Below are 17,998 nucleotides of genomic sequence, written 5' to 3' on the forward strand. Positions count from 1 at the left end.
TTCAACATATTGAAGAGAATTTGTTAAGCCCCCTACAATTTGTTTGGTATGTTGATGTCTAAGCCACTCCACTAAAAAATGTGTGTCAAAATTGCACTGGTCACAGCTGTATTTTTGAACAATAAACTCATCTGACGCATTTTCTCCAAGTTTTGTTTTATTGTAGTGACAGTCGCTGATGTGTTGCTTGAAAGTAATTGTTAGCTCAGTTTCAACGTTGCAGTCCTTACAATAATAATTTTCAACTGTGGTAGTTTCACAGTTAAAAAGTGTCATCGATGAGCGGTGACGCCTGATGTGGTTTACCATAAGAAAACATGATTTTGTAAAATAGGGGCAAAGTTTGCAATTGTGAATATTTTTCGGGGAGCTAATTTGGGCAAATGTTTCGGAGTACTCCAAATTCCCCATCTTAACATAACCTCAAAAAATTGACTTGACGTTTCGTTCAATATGGCTGTTCATAACCTAAAAAGCATGAAAGAGACTTTACAAAATAATAATTTATTACGAAATAATGGATAGCAGCTCACTCAATGTCTTCAGTCCTTAACAATACATTATAAAAACCAACAAGAAATTCTTTGGTGAACAGTATTCCAAACAATAAAAACTTCTTATAAATTTTACGACTATGGCAACTACAGTAATATACGAATTTTGACTTTTCTCAAAAACTTAACATAGATAGAAAAATAATTCTTACATGAAGCCTAACGCTAAATAAATAACTAATAACGAAAAAAACAAATTTATACGCTGGTAGCTATGCCTCTTGCAATAAGAACTTCTTTAATATTGATATCTTCCTCGCTCGAAGTGTCGATCAACAACAGCAGCAGGACGATATCGCTTTTGTAGAGTTCGTCCTTTTCAATATTAACTAAAATAGAAACAAACTGTTTTTTTGTCACTAAACTATTGAAAATATCGCAGTCTTCCATGGTCCACTTATTCTTAATTGGTTTAATCCCTGCAAGCCGAAAACACGATTATGCGCATTTCCAAAGACACAAAGTACAATTACCAGCTATCTTCGCTTTCAGTGCCTGGTATGGAAAACTCATGTATTTAGCATCTAAAGGAACGAGTTGAGCTAAAGTCAAATTGGTGTAGTAACCAAAATCACAGTAGAAGACGCTAATGGAACCGGAATGGATCACTTTGAGTACACTGGTCCTACTCAAACACGTTTATTAAAATTAAAAAACGACTTTTCAAGCGAAATTACCAACCTGTACCACTTGCCGTCCTCGTGCTTAGAAGCATATATTTTACCAGGTACTATATCTTCAATTGGAACTGGACTAAACTGGAGATCCTTGTAGTATTCTTGCATATCGGCCATCAATGCCGTGAGTTCATTGAAAGAATCCAAAGGTTGCACCTACCACAAACCACACTAAAAAAAAAATAAACCCAACACGCTAAACTTACAAAAAAGTTCCACGGATTCACCGCAAACGGGATATTCACGTTGAAATAATCCCCCATCTTGGGTAGATCTGGCTTCTTCAGAGACCCTCCAGACGGGACAGTTTCTAAACCACACACCTCAATCTTAATCACACAAACCCTCATACTCACTCGTAGCGTCGCCAAACTGCACCAAATTCATCAACCTCTTCCTCGTTTCGTTGCTGCCGCAAACATCCGAACTGAAACTAATCCACGCCCACTAACTCCTCCCGTCCATTGACAACTCACCACTCACCTTTGTAGCTCCGCCTCCACCGAAATCGACTTATTAATGAACACCAGCACGCCGTCACTCATTCGTTTGAAGAACTCCACCCATGCCACGTTCTCGTTGTCGTAACTACTGATCTTCAGCAGCACCCGTTCGTCGCTAGGTAGCAATTTCTCCGCCCTTTGTACGAAATCGCTTGGGATTTTCTCGATCATGAACCTGACCTTGACGGCTTGTGGTGGGTACTGACACAGTACTTCGCTCAGTTTGTCCAGGGGGTACATTCTGTCGTTGGCGACGCTGACCACTTGAGTGTTGCCGATATCGAGGAAGTAGATCTGGGCGAGGTCGCCCTTGGGGGACCAGTCGATGATGGTGGCTCGCAGCCACCTTTGCGTGACGTTGCACTTGACTAAGTAGAGTCGGTCGCGACTGGTTCCGGGGGTGGGGCGCGGGATGAGGAGATCGAGAGGGGGGTTCTTGATGATGGAGTCGCTGATGGATTTGAGCAGATCCATTAGGCACGTATAGCCGAAATTACGGACCTGCACGTAGACGTCGCCGTTCGACTCTATGTTTGAAACGTAGACGTCGGTGACGCCGCTTTTGTCCAGGACCGGAACGGCCGATTCGACCGTGAGGAGGGAGATGAGTTCTTCGTTGATCGAGGCGCCGGTGGTGATGTCGTACACGACGACGGGGATGGCGATCTCGTCGCTAGCTACAAAAGAATCGTAACACTAATTTGATTACTTTCACACTCTTATCCTCACATGATTCTTCTGGAATGATCTCCACGACGAACTCCCTCCCTACAAGCGCTGTCAGATGTTCGGAGTCCGCACTCGCTTCCCCCACCTCTTCCAGGCCGGCCAGCCGGCAAACAAACGCTTGCGCTTGCTCCAAAGCAAATTCTCTCTTCATAACGTACATAGTCTCGATCGGGATATGAATCTCTTCTCCATAATCAATAAGAAAACAATCCACGAAACCGTCGTGGGGCAAGCTCAAAGCCCTCGCTCTAATCCAGCCGCCGTCCTGCTGAATGACGTAACAACTCCCTAAGGTGATGACAGGCGACACCAGCTCCCCCTGGTGGTTGTTGTAGAACACTTCCATCTTCTCGGTCAAACGCAAAAAGCGCTCCTACGCAAACCCAAATTCCAACACTTCCCCTCGAGTCTCCGTCGAATACTCACATATTCCGGCGTGCCGCACTGTTGGCACCACACCTCGTAGCACGAATGCGCCGCCGTGATCAACGCGTACAGACGGTTGTTCTCCCCGAAGTTGACCGTGTTACACGGTACAGACACGTCCCCGACGTTCAGACTGATCTCCAACTTCTTACCTTTCTGTAAAACCTATGGGATTTTCAACGATTCTCGATTAGGCACAGTTAGTAAGCAAGCGCAATCTGGACATGTTAACACCCAAGCACCGCCCAAGCCCCTGGCGTCCCCACGTTTCGCTTGCAACCACACGACAGGTGTGGGTGCAAACCGAACGTCGTTCGATGCTTACGTCGTCCGGGTTGCAGTGCTTCAGGACGTAGCCTCCTAGGCACTTCTCGATGGAGACGTGCGGGTTGTTGTCGATCACTTGGAGCCAGTCGGCCGGGAGCTGCTCGTTGTACATGTCGATGTAGTCGGCCTCGATCTGCCACATCCACACGGCGTTGTTGTGCTTCTCGAGCATGGGCGGGATGCGCTCGATGATGTCGTCGTTGCTGGAGAGGAGGAGGGATTTTCGCTTGCTGTACTTGGTCATGAGGTCGTCGAGGGCCTTCTGGCAGGCGTGGCGTTCGGAAGCCGCCTTGTCGTAGAAGTCCTCCGGGTAGCTGGAGTACTTGTGCTGGCCGACCTGGGCGATCGAACAAAGTAGGAAGTTAATTTTATTTCAGAACTTCAAAAATTTTCGAGTTCTCTATTATTACACGGCACGGGTGCAAATTTCTTTGTAAATCTAACCATAATAAGGCTTATTATTATTACTAGTAACATTATTCGATATTTCATTTTTATGAATTTTCGATTTCTAGATGTTTTGACGACTTGGGGATTTTGGTGTTTTGAGGATTTGTAGATTTTGGTGTTTTGAGGATTTGTAGATTTTGGTGTTTTGAGGATTGAGGATTTTGGTGTTTCGATGAGGGAATTAATTTCTTTTCAAAATTTAAAAATTTTTCGATTTCTAGAAGTTTCGAGGATTTCGGGATTTTCGAGAATTTGCGGTTTTTGGTGTTTTGAGGATTTGGGGATTTCAAGACTGGTGTTTGCACGACTTAAGAATTTTGATGTTTTAAGTATGTATTAGAGATTTTGGTATTTTGAGGATGGACGATTTTCGTGTTCTGAGGACTCGCGAATTTTGGTGTTTTGTGGATTTCAGGACTGGTGTTTCGAGGATTTCAAAATTTTGATGTTTTGAGGATTGAGGATTTTGGTTTTTGAAGATTTGAGGATTTTGAGGATTTCAGAACTTTGGTATTTTGAGGATTTGAGAATTTTGGAGTTTTGAAAATTTGGGCATTTTTGTGTTTTTGAGGATTTGAGAATCTTGGTGTCTTGAAGACTTTGGAACTTTGGTATTTTGAGTATTTGTAGATTTTGGTTTTGAAGATTTGAGGATTTTGGTGTTTTGAGGATTGAGAATTTTGGTATTTTGAGGGTTTGGAGATTTTGGTGTTTTGTGGATTTCAGGACTTGGTGTTTTGAAGATTGCGGATGCTGGTGTTTTGTAGATTTGGAGATTTTGGTGTTTTTGAGGATTTGGGGATTTTGGTATTTTGAGGATTTCAGGATTTTGGAGGATTTGTGGTTTTTGGTGTTTTGAGGATTTTAGTGTTTTGGGTATCTGGGGATTTTGGCGTTTTAGGAATTTGGAGATTTTGAGGATTTCGAGATTTTAGTGTTTTGGTGAGGAAATTAATTTTACTTCAAAAATTAAATTCTTTCCGATTTCTCAATTATTCGATTTTCAGTTTTAGAAAATTTCGATTTCTAGAAATTTCGAGGATTTGGGGATTTTGATGTTTTGGGAATTTGGTGATTTTGGAGGATTTGTGGTTTTTGGTGATTTGAGGATTTGAGAATTTTGGTGTTTTGAAGATTTAAGAATTTTGGTGTTTTGAAAACGTTGGGATTTTGGTGTTTTGAGGATCTGGCAATTTTGGAGGATTTGTGGTTTTTGGTGTTTTGAGTATTTGGGGATTTTGGTGTTTTAAGGATTTGGAGATTTTGGTGTTTCGAGGATTTGGAAATTTTGGTGTTTTGAGGATTGAGGATTTGAGAATTTTGGTGTTTTGAAGATTTTGGCATTTGGTGTTTTTGAGGATTTGAGGATTTAGGTGTCTTGAGGACTTGGGGATTTTGGTGTTTTGAGTATTTGGGGATTTGGGTGTTTTGAGGACTGAGGATTTTGGTGTTTTGAAAACGTTGGGATTTTGGTGTTTTGATGATTTGGAAATTTTGGAGGATTTGTGGTTTTTGGTGATTTGAGGATTTGAGAACTTTAGTGTTTTGAAGATTTTTGCATTTGGTCTTTTTGAGGATTTAGGTGTCTTGAGGACTTGGGGATTTTTTTTTTTGAAGATTTAAGAATTTTGGTGTTTTGAAAACATTGGGATTTTGGTGTTCTGAGGATCTGGCAATTTTGGAGGATTTGTGGTTTTTGGTGTTTTGAGTATTTGGGGATTTTGGTGTTTTAAGGATTTGGAGATTTTGGTGTTTCGAGGATTTGGAAATTTTGGTGTTTTGAGGATTTTGGCATTTGGTGTTTTTGAGGATTTGAGGATTTAGGTGTCTTGAGGACTTGGGGATTTTGGTGTTTTGAGTATTTGGGGATTTGGGTGTTTTGAGGACTGAGGATTTTGGTGTTTTGAGGATTTTGAAAACGTTGGGATTTTGGTGTTTTGATGATCTGGAAATTTTGGAGGATTTGTAGTTTTTGGTGATTTGAGGATTTGAGAACTTAAGTGTTTTGAAGATTTTTGCATTTGGTCTTTTTGAGGATTTAGGTGTCTTGAGGACTTGGGGATTTTTTTTTGTGAAGATTTAAGAATTTTGGTGTTTTGAAAACGTTGGGATTTTGGTGTTTTGAGGATCTGGCAATTATTGGGGGATTTGTGGTTTTTGGTGTTTCGAGGATTTGGGGATTTTGGTGTTTCGAGGATTTGGAGATTTTGGTGTTTTGAGGATTGAGGATTTTGGTGTTTTAGTGCGGAAATTAATTTTACTTTAAAACAAAATTTTTGCGAATTCTCAATTATTCGATATTTCAGTTTTAGGAATTTTCGATTTCTAGAAATTTCGAGGATTTGGGGATTTTGATGTTTTGGGAATTTGGTGATTTTGGAGGATTTGTGGTTTTTGGTTTTTTGAGGATTTGAGAATTTTGGTGTCTTGAAGATTTGGGCATTTTGGTGTTTTTGAGGATTTCAGGATTTTGGTGTTTTGAAGACTTTGGAATTTTAGTGTTTTGAGGATTTTGGTGTTTTAAGGATTTGGAGATTTTGGTGTTTTGAGGGAGGATTCGGAGATTTTGGTGTTTAGAGGATTGAGGATGTTGGTGTTTTAGTGAGGAAATTAATTTTACTTTAAAACAAATTTTTTTCGAATTTTCAATTATTCGATATTTCAGTTTTAGGAATTTTCGATTTCTAGAAATTTCGAGGATTTGGTGATTTTGGAGGATTTGTGGTTTTTGGTGTTTTGAGGATTTGAGAATTTGGGTGTCTTGAAGATTTGGGCATTTTGGTGTTTTTGAGGATTTGGGGATTTTGGTGTTTTGAAGATTTGAGGATTTTGTTGTTTTTGAAGATTTGAGAATGTTGGTGTTTTTGAAGATTTGAGAATGTTGGTGTTTTTGAGGACTTTGGTGTCTTGAATTTTGAAGATTTGAAAATTTTGAGAGTTTTGAAGATTTGGACATTTTCGTGTTTTCGAGGATTTTGGTGTCTTGAAGACTTGGGGACTTTGGTATTTTGAGTATTTGAGGATTTTGGTGTTTTTTGGGGATTTGTAGATTTTGGTGTTTCGAAGATTTCAGAACTTTGGTGTTTTGAGGATTTCAGGACTTTGGTGTTTTGAGGATTTGGGGATTTTGGCGTTTTTGAGGATTTGGGGATTTTAGTGTTTTTCAGGATTTCAAGATTTTAGTGTTTTGAGGATTTGGGATTTTTGGTGTTTTGAGGATGTGGGGATTTTGTGTTATGAAGATTGAGGACTTTGGTGATTGTAAAAGGATAAGTTTCCGTGAATAAATTATTATCATTATTATTGGTGTTTTGAAAAATTGGGATTTTGGTGTTTTTGAGGATTTTAGTATTTTTGATGATTTTAGTATTTTGAGGATCTAGAGATTTTGGTATTTTGAGGAATTGGGGGTAGTTTTGGAATCTTAACGTCAGTCAATTTTTCCGACATTTTACGCCAAAGTTGCGCCTAAAAATAAAGCTTGTTCATTACAGTTGCGAATTGTCAAACTTCCACCATGTTGGCCTCACCGGTTAAAAACTAATAATGATTTAAAAAATGTGTAGTGGCAGCAATGTAATAATGCAGTTTTTACAGATATTTTTAAAATGTCAACCGTGAAGTTAAATGGATACCATAAAAATAACTTCGAAAGTACACCCTTTCCAGCTGATAAGCTCAAAGCACTTAAAATTTCGAAGTACTCTTTTTGAAAAACCTGCACTTCCGCATTCTACGACGTACCAAGCGCCGCAAGCCATAATTTACAACCAACTACATACGCTCCACGGCCACGCGATTACCACCCAACAACTCCAATTACCCCCACTCACCGTGATCTTGCAGTGACAATGTGCGACTTTCGACTTCTTCAATCTCGTTTCGGTGAATTTGACCTCGACGTCTCCCAGTTTATGGTATGCGGCGAAATTCCTGATATCTTGAATCGGATCGCCCGTCTTTGCGAATTCCTGTACAATCTGCAACAGTTTTTAAATTTTGCGAAATCAACAGAATTTAATCGCATCGAATAAAACAACGCCCGACTTCGCTTCCACGCTCGTAATTAGACCAGTTATGCAAAGGCGGCGCGAATTCCAACAACGAGAATTAATATTCTGCAGGTGTTACCTGAATTTTGGCCATTCCGGAGCGCCGCGGAGATTGCAGCACGTAAATAAGCTAAGCGTTTTTTACGTGGGCGTGGCGTGCTTTACTCGACCGGCGAGTCCGGCCGAAGAAAAACGGACGATGTAGGGAAAACACCGACAAGGGAAAATCTCGAATTTCGCAATGTCGCAGTCTCGGTTGCGGCTTCTCGCGTTGTTAAAATCGCAGACGGATTCGTCACTGCGACGTAGGCGAAGGCGGTTTTGTTTGTTTTTGAAATTTAAGTAACGTTGTTGTATTCGTAGAGAATACAATAACGTCACTTAATAACAAATAGGTGATCACGTTTACCTTATAATTCGAAGCAAACTCTGTCGTAGGGCTGCTGTTCCCGCTGTCCCTCTCCATGCTGATTCCAGACATGATCTTCGATATCCGTCTCATGGTACTAGATAAAGGTGAGCATTCGTCGTCGATGGTAGTGGACCCATTGGTGTCGCTGACCATTTTATCAGGAGATGAGTTGTGTCTGGTCAGTTCTTTTGGAGGCGAGTGATGCTTAACCGTATTAAACTAAACACGAAAATGATGTTTCAAAACATAAAACTGACTAATATGGGCGCTCACCTCGCTCCTCTCGGGCACCACCACCTTCGAGGGCACCCGCGGCCGCGCGTAGCCGCCCCCGCTGACGAACTGGTTGTGGGACACCGCCGACAGCCGCGACGACTGCTGGTACGTCTTACGCGGCGCCCCCACGTACGGATTCCGCTTCGGCCGCCACTTGGTGGTGTTCGGGGGCGGCTGCGTCACCGCCCTGTTGAACCTGGGGGCCTGCGTAATCCGCACTTTCTTCTTGGGGGCGGCGGTTTTTTGTTTCTGCACCATCGACGAGATGTGGGCAGTCTTTTCCGACACCTGGGCGTCCACGAACATCTCGCCGTTCGGGCCACGTGACGTTATCAGCGAGGGCACTGATTGGATGAAGAGCTCGAGCGATTTGTGGCCGAGCTTGTGGTAGGGGATGCGTTCGCCGAGGAGCGTGCGGTAGTCATCTGAAAAAAATAAAAAACAAAAATTAAAAAAAATAAAACTGCATAAACACTTTCTTTGTAATTGACCAAGAATTAAGTTCACGGTAGAAATCGGAGCGTTGGCACTGTTGACCTTGTGTTAAAATCGACACGACAAGTAAGACTAATTACAAAGAACAATAATAATACGCCGACCCAGATGGGAAAACGGCTCTATAAAATTAGAAAACAAATTGGTTGTCACGGTTGTTATGGTTGGGTACGAGACAAAGTGAATTTATTGCCGGGGAGTTTCCAGGAAATGGTCGAGTGCTAAAAAATTTATGGTGCCGCATTATGTGTCCTATTTATGGGTTCGAAACGTGGAGCGGAATGGGTGATTGGGACCGACATCTGGAGCCAGAAGTGGTCACTTAGCTAGATTTACTGTATTTTTTTTATCAAGACAATTCTATTGTAAACGAACGACTCATTGTTTGAGTAGTTAATCGAAGAGAAATTGACCGTTAAATAGTGTTTTATGTTGTTCAGTGTTCTACTCACTGGTTGATTATCAGAAAGCTAAGTTTGACACAACGTTAGGTTAATTGAATAAGCGAAAATTTTAGCACGTTTTAAAAAAAGTAGACTTTTAAATCTGATCTAAATTAGTTAATTTGCACTTAACACGTAATTGCATTGCACACAATGCCTCAAGTCACACAAAACTTATCTCTGTTAACAACTCACAGATAACGCTAAGATTTTATAATAAAAAATTACACAACGAAATGCACACAAGCATGCATTTCACACTAAATTAATCATCACAAGTTTTGTCAAGTATGGAAACTGAACAAGGCAGCTACGTTGAAGAAATTGAATTAATATTTAATCTTTCAGACGATTCAAACTTTGTAATTTAATTTCAAAGTGTCTACGTTTTGCTCGACTAATTCATGAAGTGCACTTCGTTAAAAAACGCTGTTTTATCAATTCAGTGGAATTTCTACTGCAAATATAATTAATTATTCTCGTTTACAATCAAGAAAGGCAGTCGGCTCATTAATTATTTCCCCCAACATCCATAAAAAATCAATGATCTGTAAAACCGAAAGGAAATCGCACGAAAACAAAAAGTTCATCTTGACCTGCCCGAACTTTCACTTTTACAGCCCCAACAACAATACAAGCATCTAACTGTAGCACTATCCAAGGAAGAGAATGCGAGTCATTTCCGCATCATTGCGTTTAATAAGTTATAAATTATAACAGTATATTAATAGTGGGTTACCACATAAAAAAATGTATGCACTATTACCGTACACACGATACAAAAAAATTCAACAATCGCCAATTCCCCGTAATCACACAGATAGATAATTCCTCGATTACAAAGCAGCGGGGTTCCCCGCCCCCAGCTCTCCACCCCCGACTCACCTTCCAGCTGCCTCAGCGTGATTTTCCCCTTCGTTGAAATCAAGCACGACCGAATGCTCCTGACAACCTCATTTTTAAACTCCTCCATCTCGACTAAGCCTAAATATCACAGCAACGTACGATTGCACTAGAAATGGGGGCACCGAGTTCAACCATTCGCGTCGAACTGAACACTAACCTACATTCACCGAAAATCACTTGGCTGGCTCAGACTCACGCCCCACCCCGCATTTTAAGGGTGGACGGTGCGTATAACTCACAAATTCACCCCCGAACGTGCGTTGAAACGGCGAAAACAGCGATTTTGCGAATTTTGACAAACAGGTGCGAATTGCTTCTGCTGTCAAATGTCAAAATGTTGGCGAATTGAGCGGGAGCGGCGCCGGCATGGAGGGGACACGAGGCTGGGGGGGGGGAGTGATTGGGAAGTGCATGGGGCGGCTTGAGAGGGTTGGAGGCGGTGGAGGCGTCAGGAATGAGATGCGGGGTTGTAGCTAAGGCCACGATGTGCGGGTGCGGAGGAGGCGGCGATTTGGGGTTGCTTGGAGATTTGGGGCCTAAAGTGGATTGGGTTCGTTCGGTATTGCGAATCATGTTAACAAGGGGCTATTGTTGCGGGTGGTTTTGGTTCAAGGTTTGATGTGTTGGAAATAAATGGGTTGGGGAGAATGTGTTCGCCGAATGTTGTCACTTTGTCGTCGTTTAGGCACCAATGAGAATTTATTTAACTCTATAATAATAATAATTATTAATAATATTGTTACTTGTTAGTAAATAGGTCGCCGAAAAATATCCGGCTAAATATCCAAGGTTATTTATTAAAATAATCAATTTTAATAAGTTGTATTTCAAATTTGGCGCCCATGAATTGGAACTCGACAAATGGAACATTTTTTTTTATCAAATAAAGTCTAATAAGGAACAACAAAACTTGTTGCAAACAAGTCTGATTTAAAATAGATTAATAGTTTGCATTAAAGAAAAAGATAAAGGGCAGCAAGTGATTCAGAAACAAGAAATATTTTTCGAGGTGGAGACAAAAAAGTTCTGATTTCTGATTACACAGACCAAACTTATGTTGCAATAATTTTACAAATTTTATTTTTGTTGAAGTTTGTTTTTATATTTTTAGTTTTTGCATTGTTTCCCGACAAATTTATCAAAATTGCAACAATACCGAGAAAACTGAAAAACTGTTAAATGCAAAGCTGAGAAAACCAGCACCAAAAATTTCCCTAGACAATATTGTTATTTAAATTACATAGTATAGTAGAAACCAGCTGTGTTTGAACCGGATGTTGTAATGTAATTAAGTTGGGATTTTACCTAGCAGTAAACTGAGTGCTTTGGGTTATCCACCCCTTCTTTGTCGGGGACCCACAATAAATACCAGAGAATTATAAAATACCAGGAAGGACCGGTGAAAGGTTAGCACGTAAAAGATGTTTTAGGAATATTCATTCTTAAATCTTTATATATTTCTTGAAAAAATGCATCAAAAAAGATATCCATTATGAACTGTCAGTTTTCAATAATAAATTATATTAGTAAGAATACTGTCATTATGAAGCTAAAGATGATTATTATCGATACATCAGTATTGAAATCATTTTAATAATAACCGTCAAAATGAAAATTATTGAAAATATGACATTAAAACATTACTAAAAATAGTAAAAATACATATAATATTTAAAAACGTGGAAATTCTAAAATGAATGTTTAACCACTATCAACAGGTAAACGAAAACGGAAACTATACATGCAGTTTTTGTTCCAAAAGACTAATCAACCCGCCGTTCTCGGTATTTTATAATCCCCTCTTGATTTATGGGTCCCCGACCGGAAATGGGTGGATAATCCTATTTACGAGCATGGCAACATCCGACGAAACATTATTGCATCATCTAGTGACAACATCTATCGAACAGTTATGATAAATAAGACTGTGGTTACGATAACCACTAAATCTAATTATCCTGTTAAACAAAAGTATTTTATCTTTCGTGTATTGAGTTTCATTCTGCTGGAAAAATGCCTACAAATAAACAAAATAATCTCGAAATAATTATCAACACCTTATCTTATTTGAGCTAAAAAAACACTTTCAAATCAGCGGTGGTTACAGCCACATCCGAATTACGATTTCGACATGCCAAAAAATAAACAAATAATTGTCGTAATCCTGACGTTTGTCAATTAATCGTTACAAATGCCTCAAGTTCTGTCATTCCACCCCCCATTTAATTTTTCTCCCCCCTTTTCCAACTTTCCCAAACTTCGAAGGCCAACATGGCGCTTCGACACTCTAACCACATCCATAACTTTTTCAAACGTGAAATCGAGTGTTCAAAGTTTAAATTTGCCGTGTCTTTGAATCACCCCAGCCCCCATAATGCCCCGAAGAACAGGAATTCGACGCCAGGTATTTAAACAATCATTTATTAACTTGCGATAATACAAATGGTATAAAAGGCACACTTTGTATCTTAAGTACTATTCATCGTCGGGTTTCATGATAACCCCCCAGTTTTCGGCGAGCTTCAGCGCCTCCTCTGCCGTCTGAATGATTTTTTCTCGGTTTTCGTCCGGCGGGATTTTCGTCAAAGCCATGAGGATCTCCATCACATCGGTCTCCATTAACTGCCTCGTGAGATCTATGGAACTCTCGATGATATTTCTAACGATGGTGACACCCCGGAACTGCACGTTCCCCGTGGGGTTGGCCAGCAAAACGTGCATAGCTTCTAACCAATTCTTCGACTCGAAGAGTTTTTCACAACAGCGTTTGCTGTTACTGGTTAAAATGGCAAGAGCCCCGGAGGCTGCGGTGGCCGTTTCGACATCCTCGTCCATCGCGAGCGACACCAAATACTTGACTTTATCGTTGTTCCCTTCGTGGATTTTAATCACGTCGGGGGAGAGTGTCATGTTGGTGAGACACTGAGTAGCAGCCCTACACAACATCTGGTGATCTTCAAACATGTAGTGCTCAATTTTTGACAAGCCTTTCTCTCGAAGTATCCTCTGCCTCGCGGTCTCGCTGATTTGCGCGATGTTACAAAGCGCCATTAAAGCCTCGAAGTTCTCCAGTCCGGAACAGTCTTGGTGTAGCAGCCCTACTAGGGGCCGAATCACCTCCAGCGTCCTCTGTCCCGGGAATGCCACGTCGGGGTTCATCGTGATCGCGATCCGTGCTAGAGCCTGCGCTGCGTGCTTTTTCCCCTTTTCCGTGCCCTTGTGGGCAAGAGTCATCAGCGCCTTGGAGCCCCCTTGCGACACCACGATTCCGCGGATTTCGTGCTCGCTGCACAGCGCGTTGAATACTCTAGCTATCAGTTCTTGGGAGTTGGGGCTTTCGGTTTTGCTGAGGGCCACCAGGGCCGTAGTCACTCCTTCTTTGCCTAAGGCGATGATGCGTTCCGTCACGAAGTCGGAATCGTCGAGCTCGTGCTCCTCGGGGATGTGTTGTTTGGCAAACTTCGCGAGCTCAACCATTTCGGGGATGATTTCTTGCTTTTCATAGGCGTTGCAGAGATTCACTAGGGTGGTGACTACGCCGTAGAGGCAGGACTGGTCTCCAGTCTGGGCGAGGTTGATGAGGGACTGAAGCGCGGGTTTGTCCTGGACGAGCTTTTCTTTGACTTCGGCGTCGAGGGTGAGGTACGAGAGGCCTGGAATTGAAAAAATGCAGCCCAATAAATTTGACAAGGTCATTATTATTGTTATTTGTGCAGAAAGTATACGTCGTAATTTCTTTGGCTACTCTCTAAGCGCTTGGTGAATTTCCAAATGTATTTTTTTGCAGTGATTTGCCAGCAATCTATTTTAATTTGTTGAATATGCAATAGCAAACAGTACTTAAGTCACTTTAAAAAAATACTCACCTTCCGCAGCCCACTTCCTCACGTCCTGGTCCTTCCCGGGGTGCAACAGGAACTTCCTGCAGGCCTCCGCCAGCTTCAAGTTCGACCCGTCAGCGAACGGTTTAGCTGCAGCGTCGCTCCCTCCGGAGCTCCCTAGTTTGCACAGCCCCACTAAAGCCCTCACCCTGATCGCATCCTCCCCCGACTTATACAGCTGTTTCAAAATGTGTATCCCCTGAGAGATAATCGCCTTCGCTTTATCCGCTTTGCTCGCCGCGGCGATGATGCACTCGCATGCCACCTTCTGCTGAAGAACGTCCTCCGTGTTCGCCATCACCAGGATCATCTCAATGATCCCCTCTTTCGCGATTATGGCGTTCCCCACGTCGATGGGCCCCCGTAGCAACGTCGTAATGGCCACGGTGACCCTCACTTTTGACTCGATTTCAGGATTCAAAAGCTTGTCTTTTAGAAAACTCTCGATTTTCCCCATGAACTTCTCTTTCGCTTCGTCGTAGTACATGTTCTCGAAGATTCGTGATAGACAGACGGCGGCGATGGTGCGGGTGGATGGGGTGATGTTCATAGCGCTCTCGTATTTGCATTCCTCGAGTTCCGAGGCGCAGTCGAGGAGTCTCTCGACGCCCCCAATTTCGACGAGCTGCTCAGCCCAATTTAAGGTGGTGTAGTGGATGTTGCGGATGAGTAGTTCAATGATAGCGTCACGGGCAAGGCCCGAAATAACCCGGTTATTGATGGAGTAGACAAGACAAGTGAGGACCATGTCAATATCCTGCTTGTGCTTGGTACAAAGCTCGGGATCGGGTTTAGTGTCGGTTTTGTTGTCCATTCCGGAAAAGATATTCAGGATTTGTTGGATACAGAACTGGGCGGCGTTGACTTGGGTCTCGCACGTGGAATCAAGGATCTCCAGGAACCAAGGGATACCCACGTCGCGCATCACTGCTCTAGTCTTGTCAACGTCGTGTTTGCAAAGCTCGCCAATAATACGAACACCTATAACAATAAACCCAATTTTGACAATTAAATAAAGTAAGTACAACAAAAATTGGCTGCATTACCTGTAATATAAATTTCTCTGTTCTTCTCCACCTTCAACAACTTCTTAATCTGTTGAACCACCGGCGACTTAATCATTAAACTCGACCCGGCGTTCTCCCTCGCCAACACCATTAAATTCTTCATCGCCGTTTCCCGTTTCTCTATATCGGCTTCCAAATCAAACGCTATCTTCACCATGCTCTCCAACTTAGTGCTGGTTTGAGCGTTCTGTTTGACCCTATCTTGCACGACTTTGTGCAGTCGCTCCAGCACCCCCTGCATGGCTTTATTATTCGGGTCATCTTTAAAAATCTGGGTGGCATCTCGATACGCTTCTTCGTACCTCTCCAAACTCTCCAAAGCCTGGCACCGCCTGAACAACGCCTTCGGGTCGTTTTTCACAATCTCCAAACTCCTGTCGCAGTCCCTGATCGCTTCTTTGTACTTCTCCAACTTCAAGTAGGCCGCCGCCCTATTTTTATAAAACACTGCCAAGTCCGTGTTTTCGCCGTGATGTACTTCGATGGCTTCGGTGTAAAGCTCGACGGCGGAGTCCCAGTCGCCGTTTTTAAAGGCCTCATTACCTTCTTCTTTGCGCCTTAGTGACTCACTTGTCTCCGGCATTTTGGGTTTGAGGTTATGATGTTTCGACACGTTTAGTTTTATTTTAAACTGGGGGACATGCCTCCAGAACCTATTTATATGTAGGGGGAGTCGAAATTTCTAGTTGGTTCGAGAAGAGAGGCGATTTAGCTAAAATTAGATGGTTATTTTGGGTTGACGTTTGACATTGTAGGAGCTGGGGGGGTGTGCGGTTTGTAGAGGGTAGGGGTCGTGGAAGTCAAGGGGTTGTTGATTGGGGGGTTATATTCAAAAATGGAGCTAATTTTGCGAATTTTTGGGGCGAAGCGACGTATTTGTAATTACAGGAAACTGTAATTGTGTCACTTGTCATATGTTCAAATTGTTGTACAAAAATGGTTTTATTACCAAGATTCTTGTAAAATAATTTGATTGTGCTGAAAGAAAACCAAAAAACATGTTACATTTGCATTTAAAATTGTGCTATGATTATTATCAATCACACTTATTTTATATGCAGCCAATCATACAAACACAAGTGAAAATATCTGATGGTGGCGACATTACTCATCTGTCACTTGTCACTTGTCAAAATAAACAAAGTCATCGAGACCGTATTTTAAACAAATAGACAAAACTGCACAACAATGGTAACATTCTTTAACTCTTGCATTCCTTTACTCCTTTGTTTAGTTTCAGTTCGGTTTCAACATGTTCCCGGAGATTCCGCGGCCCTTCAACATGATCTACAAGTGCCATTCGGTGGCAATGTTGCCGGGAAATGAAAGACAGGACGTGGAACGCGGCGGCAAAAGTAAGCCCCAATTTTTGTGAAAATCCCCCACAACCAATTTCGTTTTTTAGTAATAATGCCACCTTCGGCCCTCGAACAACTAACCCGGCTCAACATCAACTACCCAATGTTGTTTAAACTCACCAACAAAAAAACGAACAGAGTGACGCATTGTGGGGTCTTGGAGTTCGTGGCGGACGAAGGAAAAGTGTACTTACCTTTATGGGTAAGTTAGTACTATTCCGTTAAACTGGACTAGTAATTTTCGTTGGTAGATGATGCAGAATATGGTGCTCGAAGAAGGGGACATGGTACAAATGGAAAGTGTGTCGTTACCGGTGGGCACATTCTCAAAATTCCAACCTCTGTCGCCCGATTTTCTCGATATTACGAATCCAAAGGCCGTCCTTGAGAATTGTTTGCGTTCGTTCGCTTGTCTGACTACAGGGGACGTGATAGCCGTTAAATACAACCAGAAAATTTATGAATTGTGTGTCCTTGAGACGAAGCCTGGGAATGCCATCAGTATAATCGAGTGTGACATGAATGTAAGAATTAGATTATTGACACAATTCCAAAGTTTTTGCAAGATTTTACAATCGTTTATTATTCATTGATACACAGGTAGAATTTGCTCCACCGGTGGGCTACAAAGAGCCACAACAAGAGAAAAAAGAAGATGAAGAAATGGCTGTGGATCCTGCTGATCTCATGCCTGAGCCCACAGGTTTTGTTGCTTTCAGAGGCGCCGGAAACCGACTAGACGGGAAAAAGCGCAAGGATTCAGCAACGAGTGATATCATCCCGCCTAAACCCGTCTACGTCCGAGGTATTCCAGACTATGATTATCAAATTGGAACGCTGCGGTTTATACGGCGATCCACTAAACCAGGAAAGGAGAGCGAGGAATCTAGTCAGTTCAGGGCTTTCAGCGGGACTGGATTCAGCATGAAGGGTTGAAACGAAAATCTGAAATTGTTGTTTATTGTTTAGCATTAAAAAAAAAAACGAGCACGTAATTTGAGTTGTATGCACCTGCACTATGCAGGTGTATAACTGGCTGCCTAACCTCTCCTCACCCTTAATTTATGCATCCAGTCCCTTTGTTGCCTCGTCCGCAATTTATCTCCACCGCTTTCAAAATGGCCGATGAATCATTCGTCTGCCTGCACACATGTTGAATAATCCGTTCGCTTCTCTCCTCGTTTCTTTTCCCGTATTCGTTTGGCACACTTCGGCGACATCTCATTTGAATAAGACAGCAAATTAAGATATACGACAACAGGTTTTATCCGTCGTGTTATCTCTTTCGTATTCGCGCCGTTCTTACAATTCGTATTCGTATTGTCCGTCACGTGTTTATTCAAAGAGACGCCTATTCTCGGAACGTCCTCACGTACGGCCCTGAGAAAAGAATACGTGATGGGATTTTGGCGGTGGAAGTTCTCACGGTGGGATTAGATGGC

General features: G+C 42.1%; 3 protein-coding genes across 7 annotated transcripts; 1 reads left to right on the plus strand and 2 right to left on the minus strand.

Annotated features, from left to right (window-relative positions):
• Window positions 1–488: 488 nt before the first annotated feature.
• Window positions 489–10,596, minus strand: LOC135139964 (tudor domain-containing protein 7B). Of its 3 annotated transcripts, none has more exons than XM_064070333.1 (13): window positions 10,230–10,596; window positions 8,404–8,831; window positions 8,128–8,349; window positions 7,500–7,646; window positions 3,215–3,553; window positions 2,890–3,054; window positions 2,464–2,836; window positions 1,715–2,411; window positions 1,588–1,664; window positions 1,438–1,541; window positions 1,236–1,387; window positions 1,028–1,179; window positions 489–973 (listed from the first exon to the last, which is right to left on the minus strand). In XM_064070333.1, the coding sequence occupies exons 1-13, from the start codon at window positions 10,315–10,317 to the stop codon at window positions 753–755; spliced, it is 3,165 nt and encodes a 1,054-aa protein (XP_063926403.1). In that variant the 5' UTR covers window positions 10,318–10,596; the 3' UTR covers window positions 489–752. The 3 variants fall into 3 exon arrangements, with proteins under 3 accessions (XP_063926403.1, XP_063926404.1, XP_063926405.1); XM_064070334.1 differs by having other exon boundaries at window positions 2,890–3,045; window positions 10,230–10,595; XM_064070335.1 differs by lacking the exon at window positions 10,230–10,596 and adding an exon at window positions 9,354–9,495.
• A 1,938-nt stretch (window positions 10,597–12,534) lies between these two features.
• On the plus strand, window positions 12,535–17,551 carry LOC135139963 (ubiquitin recognition factor in ER-associated degradation protein 1). Of its 3 annotated transcripts, none has more exons than XM_064070329.1 (5): window positions 12,535–12,654; window positions 16,433–16,553; window positions 16,604–16,758; window positions 16,808–17,080; window positions 17,157–17,551. In XM_064070329.1, the coding sequence occupies exons 1-5, from the start codon at window positions 12,625–12,627 to the stop codon at window positions 17,490–17,492; spliced, it is 915 nt and encodes a 304-aa protein (XP_063926399.1). In that variant the 5' UTR covers window positions 12,535–12,624; the 3' UTR covers window positions 17,493–17,551. The 3 variants fall into 3 exon arrangements, with proteins under 3 accessions (XP_063926399.1, XP_063926400.1, XP_063926401.1); XM_064070330.1 differs by lacking the exon at window positions 12,535–12,654 and adding an exon at window positions 16,283–16,389; XM_064070331.1 differs by lacking the exon at window positions 12,535–12,654 and adding an exon at window positions 16,302–16,389 and having other exon boundaries at window positions 16,439–16,553.
• Window positions 12,656–16,090, minus strand: Unc-45 (uncoordinated 45). The gene is made up of 3 exons (XM_064070328.1): window positions 15,178–16,090; window positions 14,117–15,112; window positions 12,656–13,903 (listed from the first exon to the last, which is right to left on the minus strand). Exons 1-3 carry the CDS (start codon window positions 15,779–15,781, stop codon window positions 12,726–12,728), a joined length of 2,778 nt encoding a protein of 925 aa, XP_063926398.1. The 5' UTR covers window positions 15,782–16,090; the 3' UTR covers window positions 12,656–12,725.
• Window positions 17,552–17,998: the final 447 nt, after the last annotated feature.

Source organism: Zophobas morio, unplaced genomic scaffold, assembly GCF_036711695.1.
Source record: "Zophobas morio isolate AGI-343-1 ecotype UQ-CSIRO unplaced genomic scaffold, CSIRO_AGI_Zmor_V1 ptg000038l, whole genome shotgun sequence".
Lineage (NCBI taxonomy): Eukaryota > Metazoa > Arthropoda > Insecta > Coleoptera > Tenebrionidae > Zophobas > Zophobas morio.

Excerpts from the sequence above, each read along its gene's own strand:
- LOC135139964 (XM_064070333.1), bottom strand. The coding sequence starts at position 10,317 with ATGGAGGAGTTTAAAAATGAGGTTGTCAGGAGCATTCGGTCGTGCTTG. Across the intron at positions 8,350-8,403 it reads TGGTGCCCGAGAGGAGCGAG|TTTAATACGGTTAAGCATCA; the intron begins GTGAGCGCCCAT and ends TTTCGTGTTTAG. Across the intron at positions 3,055-3,214 it reads AGCACTGCAACCCGGACGAC|GTTTTACAGAAAGGTAAGAA; the intron begins GTAAGCATCGAA and ends AAAATCCCATAG.
- LOC135139963 (XM_064070329.1), top strand. The coding sequence starts at position 12,625 with ATGCCCCGAAGAACAGGAATTCGACGCCAG. Across the intron at positions 16,554-16,603 it reads CGTGGAACGCGGCGGCAAAA|TAATAATGCCACCTTCGGCC; the intron begins GTAAGCCCCAAT and ends TTCGTTTTTTAG. Across the intron at positions 16,759-16,807 it reads AAGTGTACTTACCTTTATGG|ATGATGCAGAATATGGTGCT; the intron begins GTAAGTTAGTAC and ends TTTCGTTGGTAG.
- Unc-45 (XM_064070328.1), bottom strand. The coding sequence starts at position 15,781 with ATGCCGGAGACAAGTGAGTCACTAAGGCGCAAAGAAGAAGGTAATGAG. Across the intron at positions 15,113-15,177 it reads CAGAGAAATTTATATTACAG|GTGTTCGTATTATTGGCGAG; the intron begins GTAATGCAGCCA and ends TTATTGTTATAG. Across the intron at positions 13,904-14,116 it reads GAGGAAGTGGGCTGCGGAAG|GCCTCTCGTACCTCACCCTC; the intron begins GTGAGTATTTTT and ends TTTCAATTCCAG.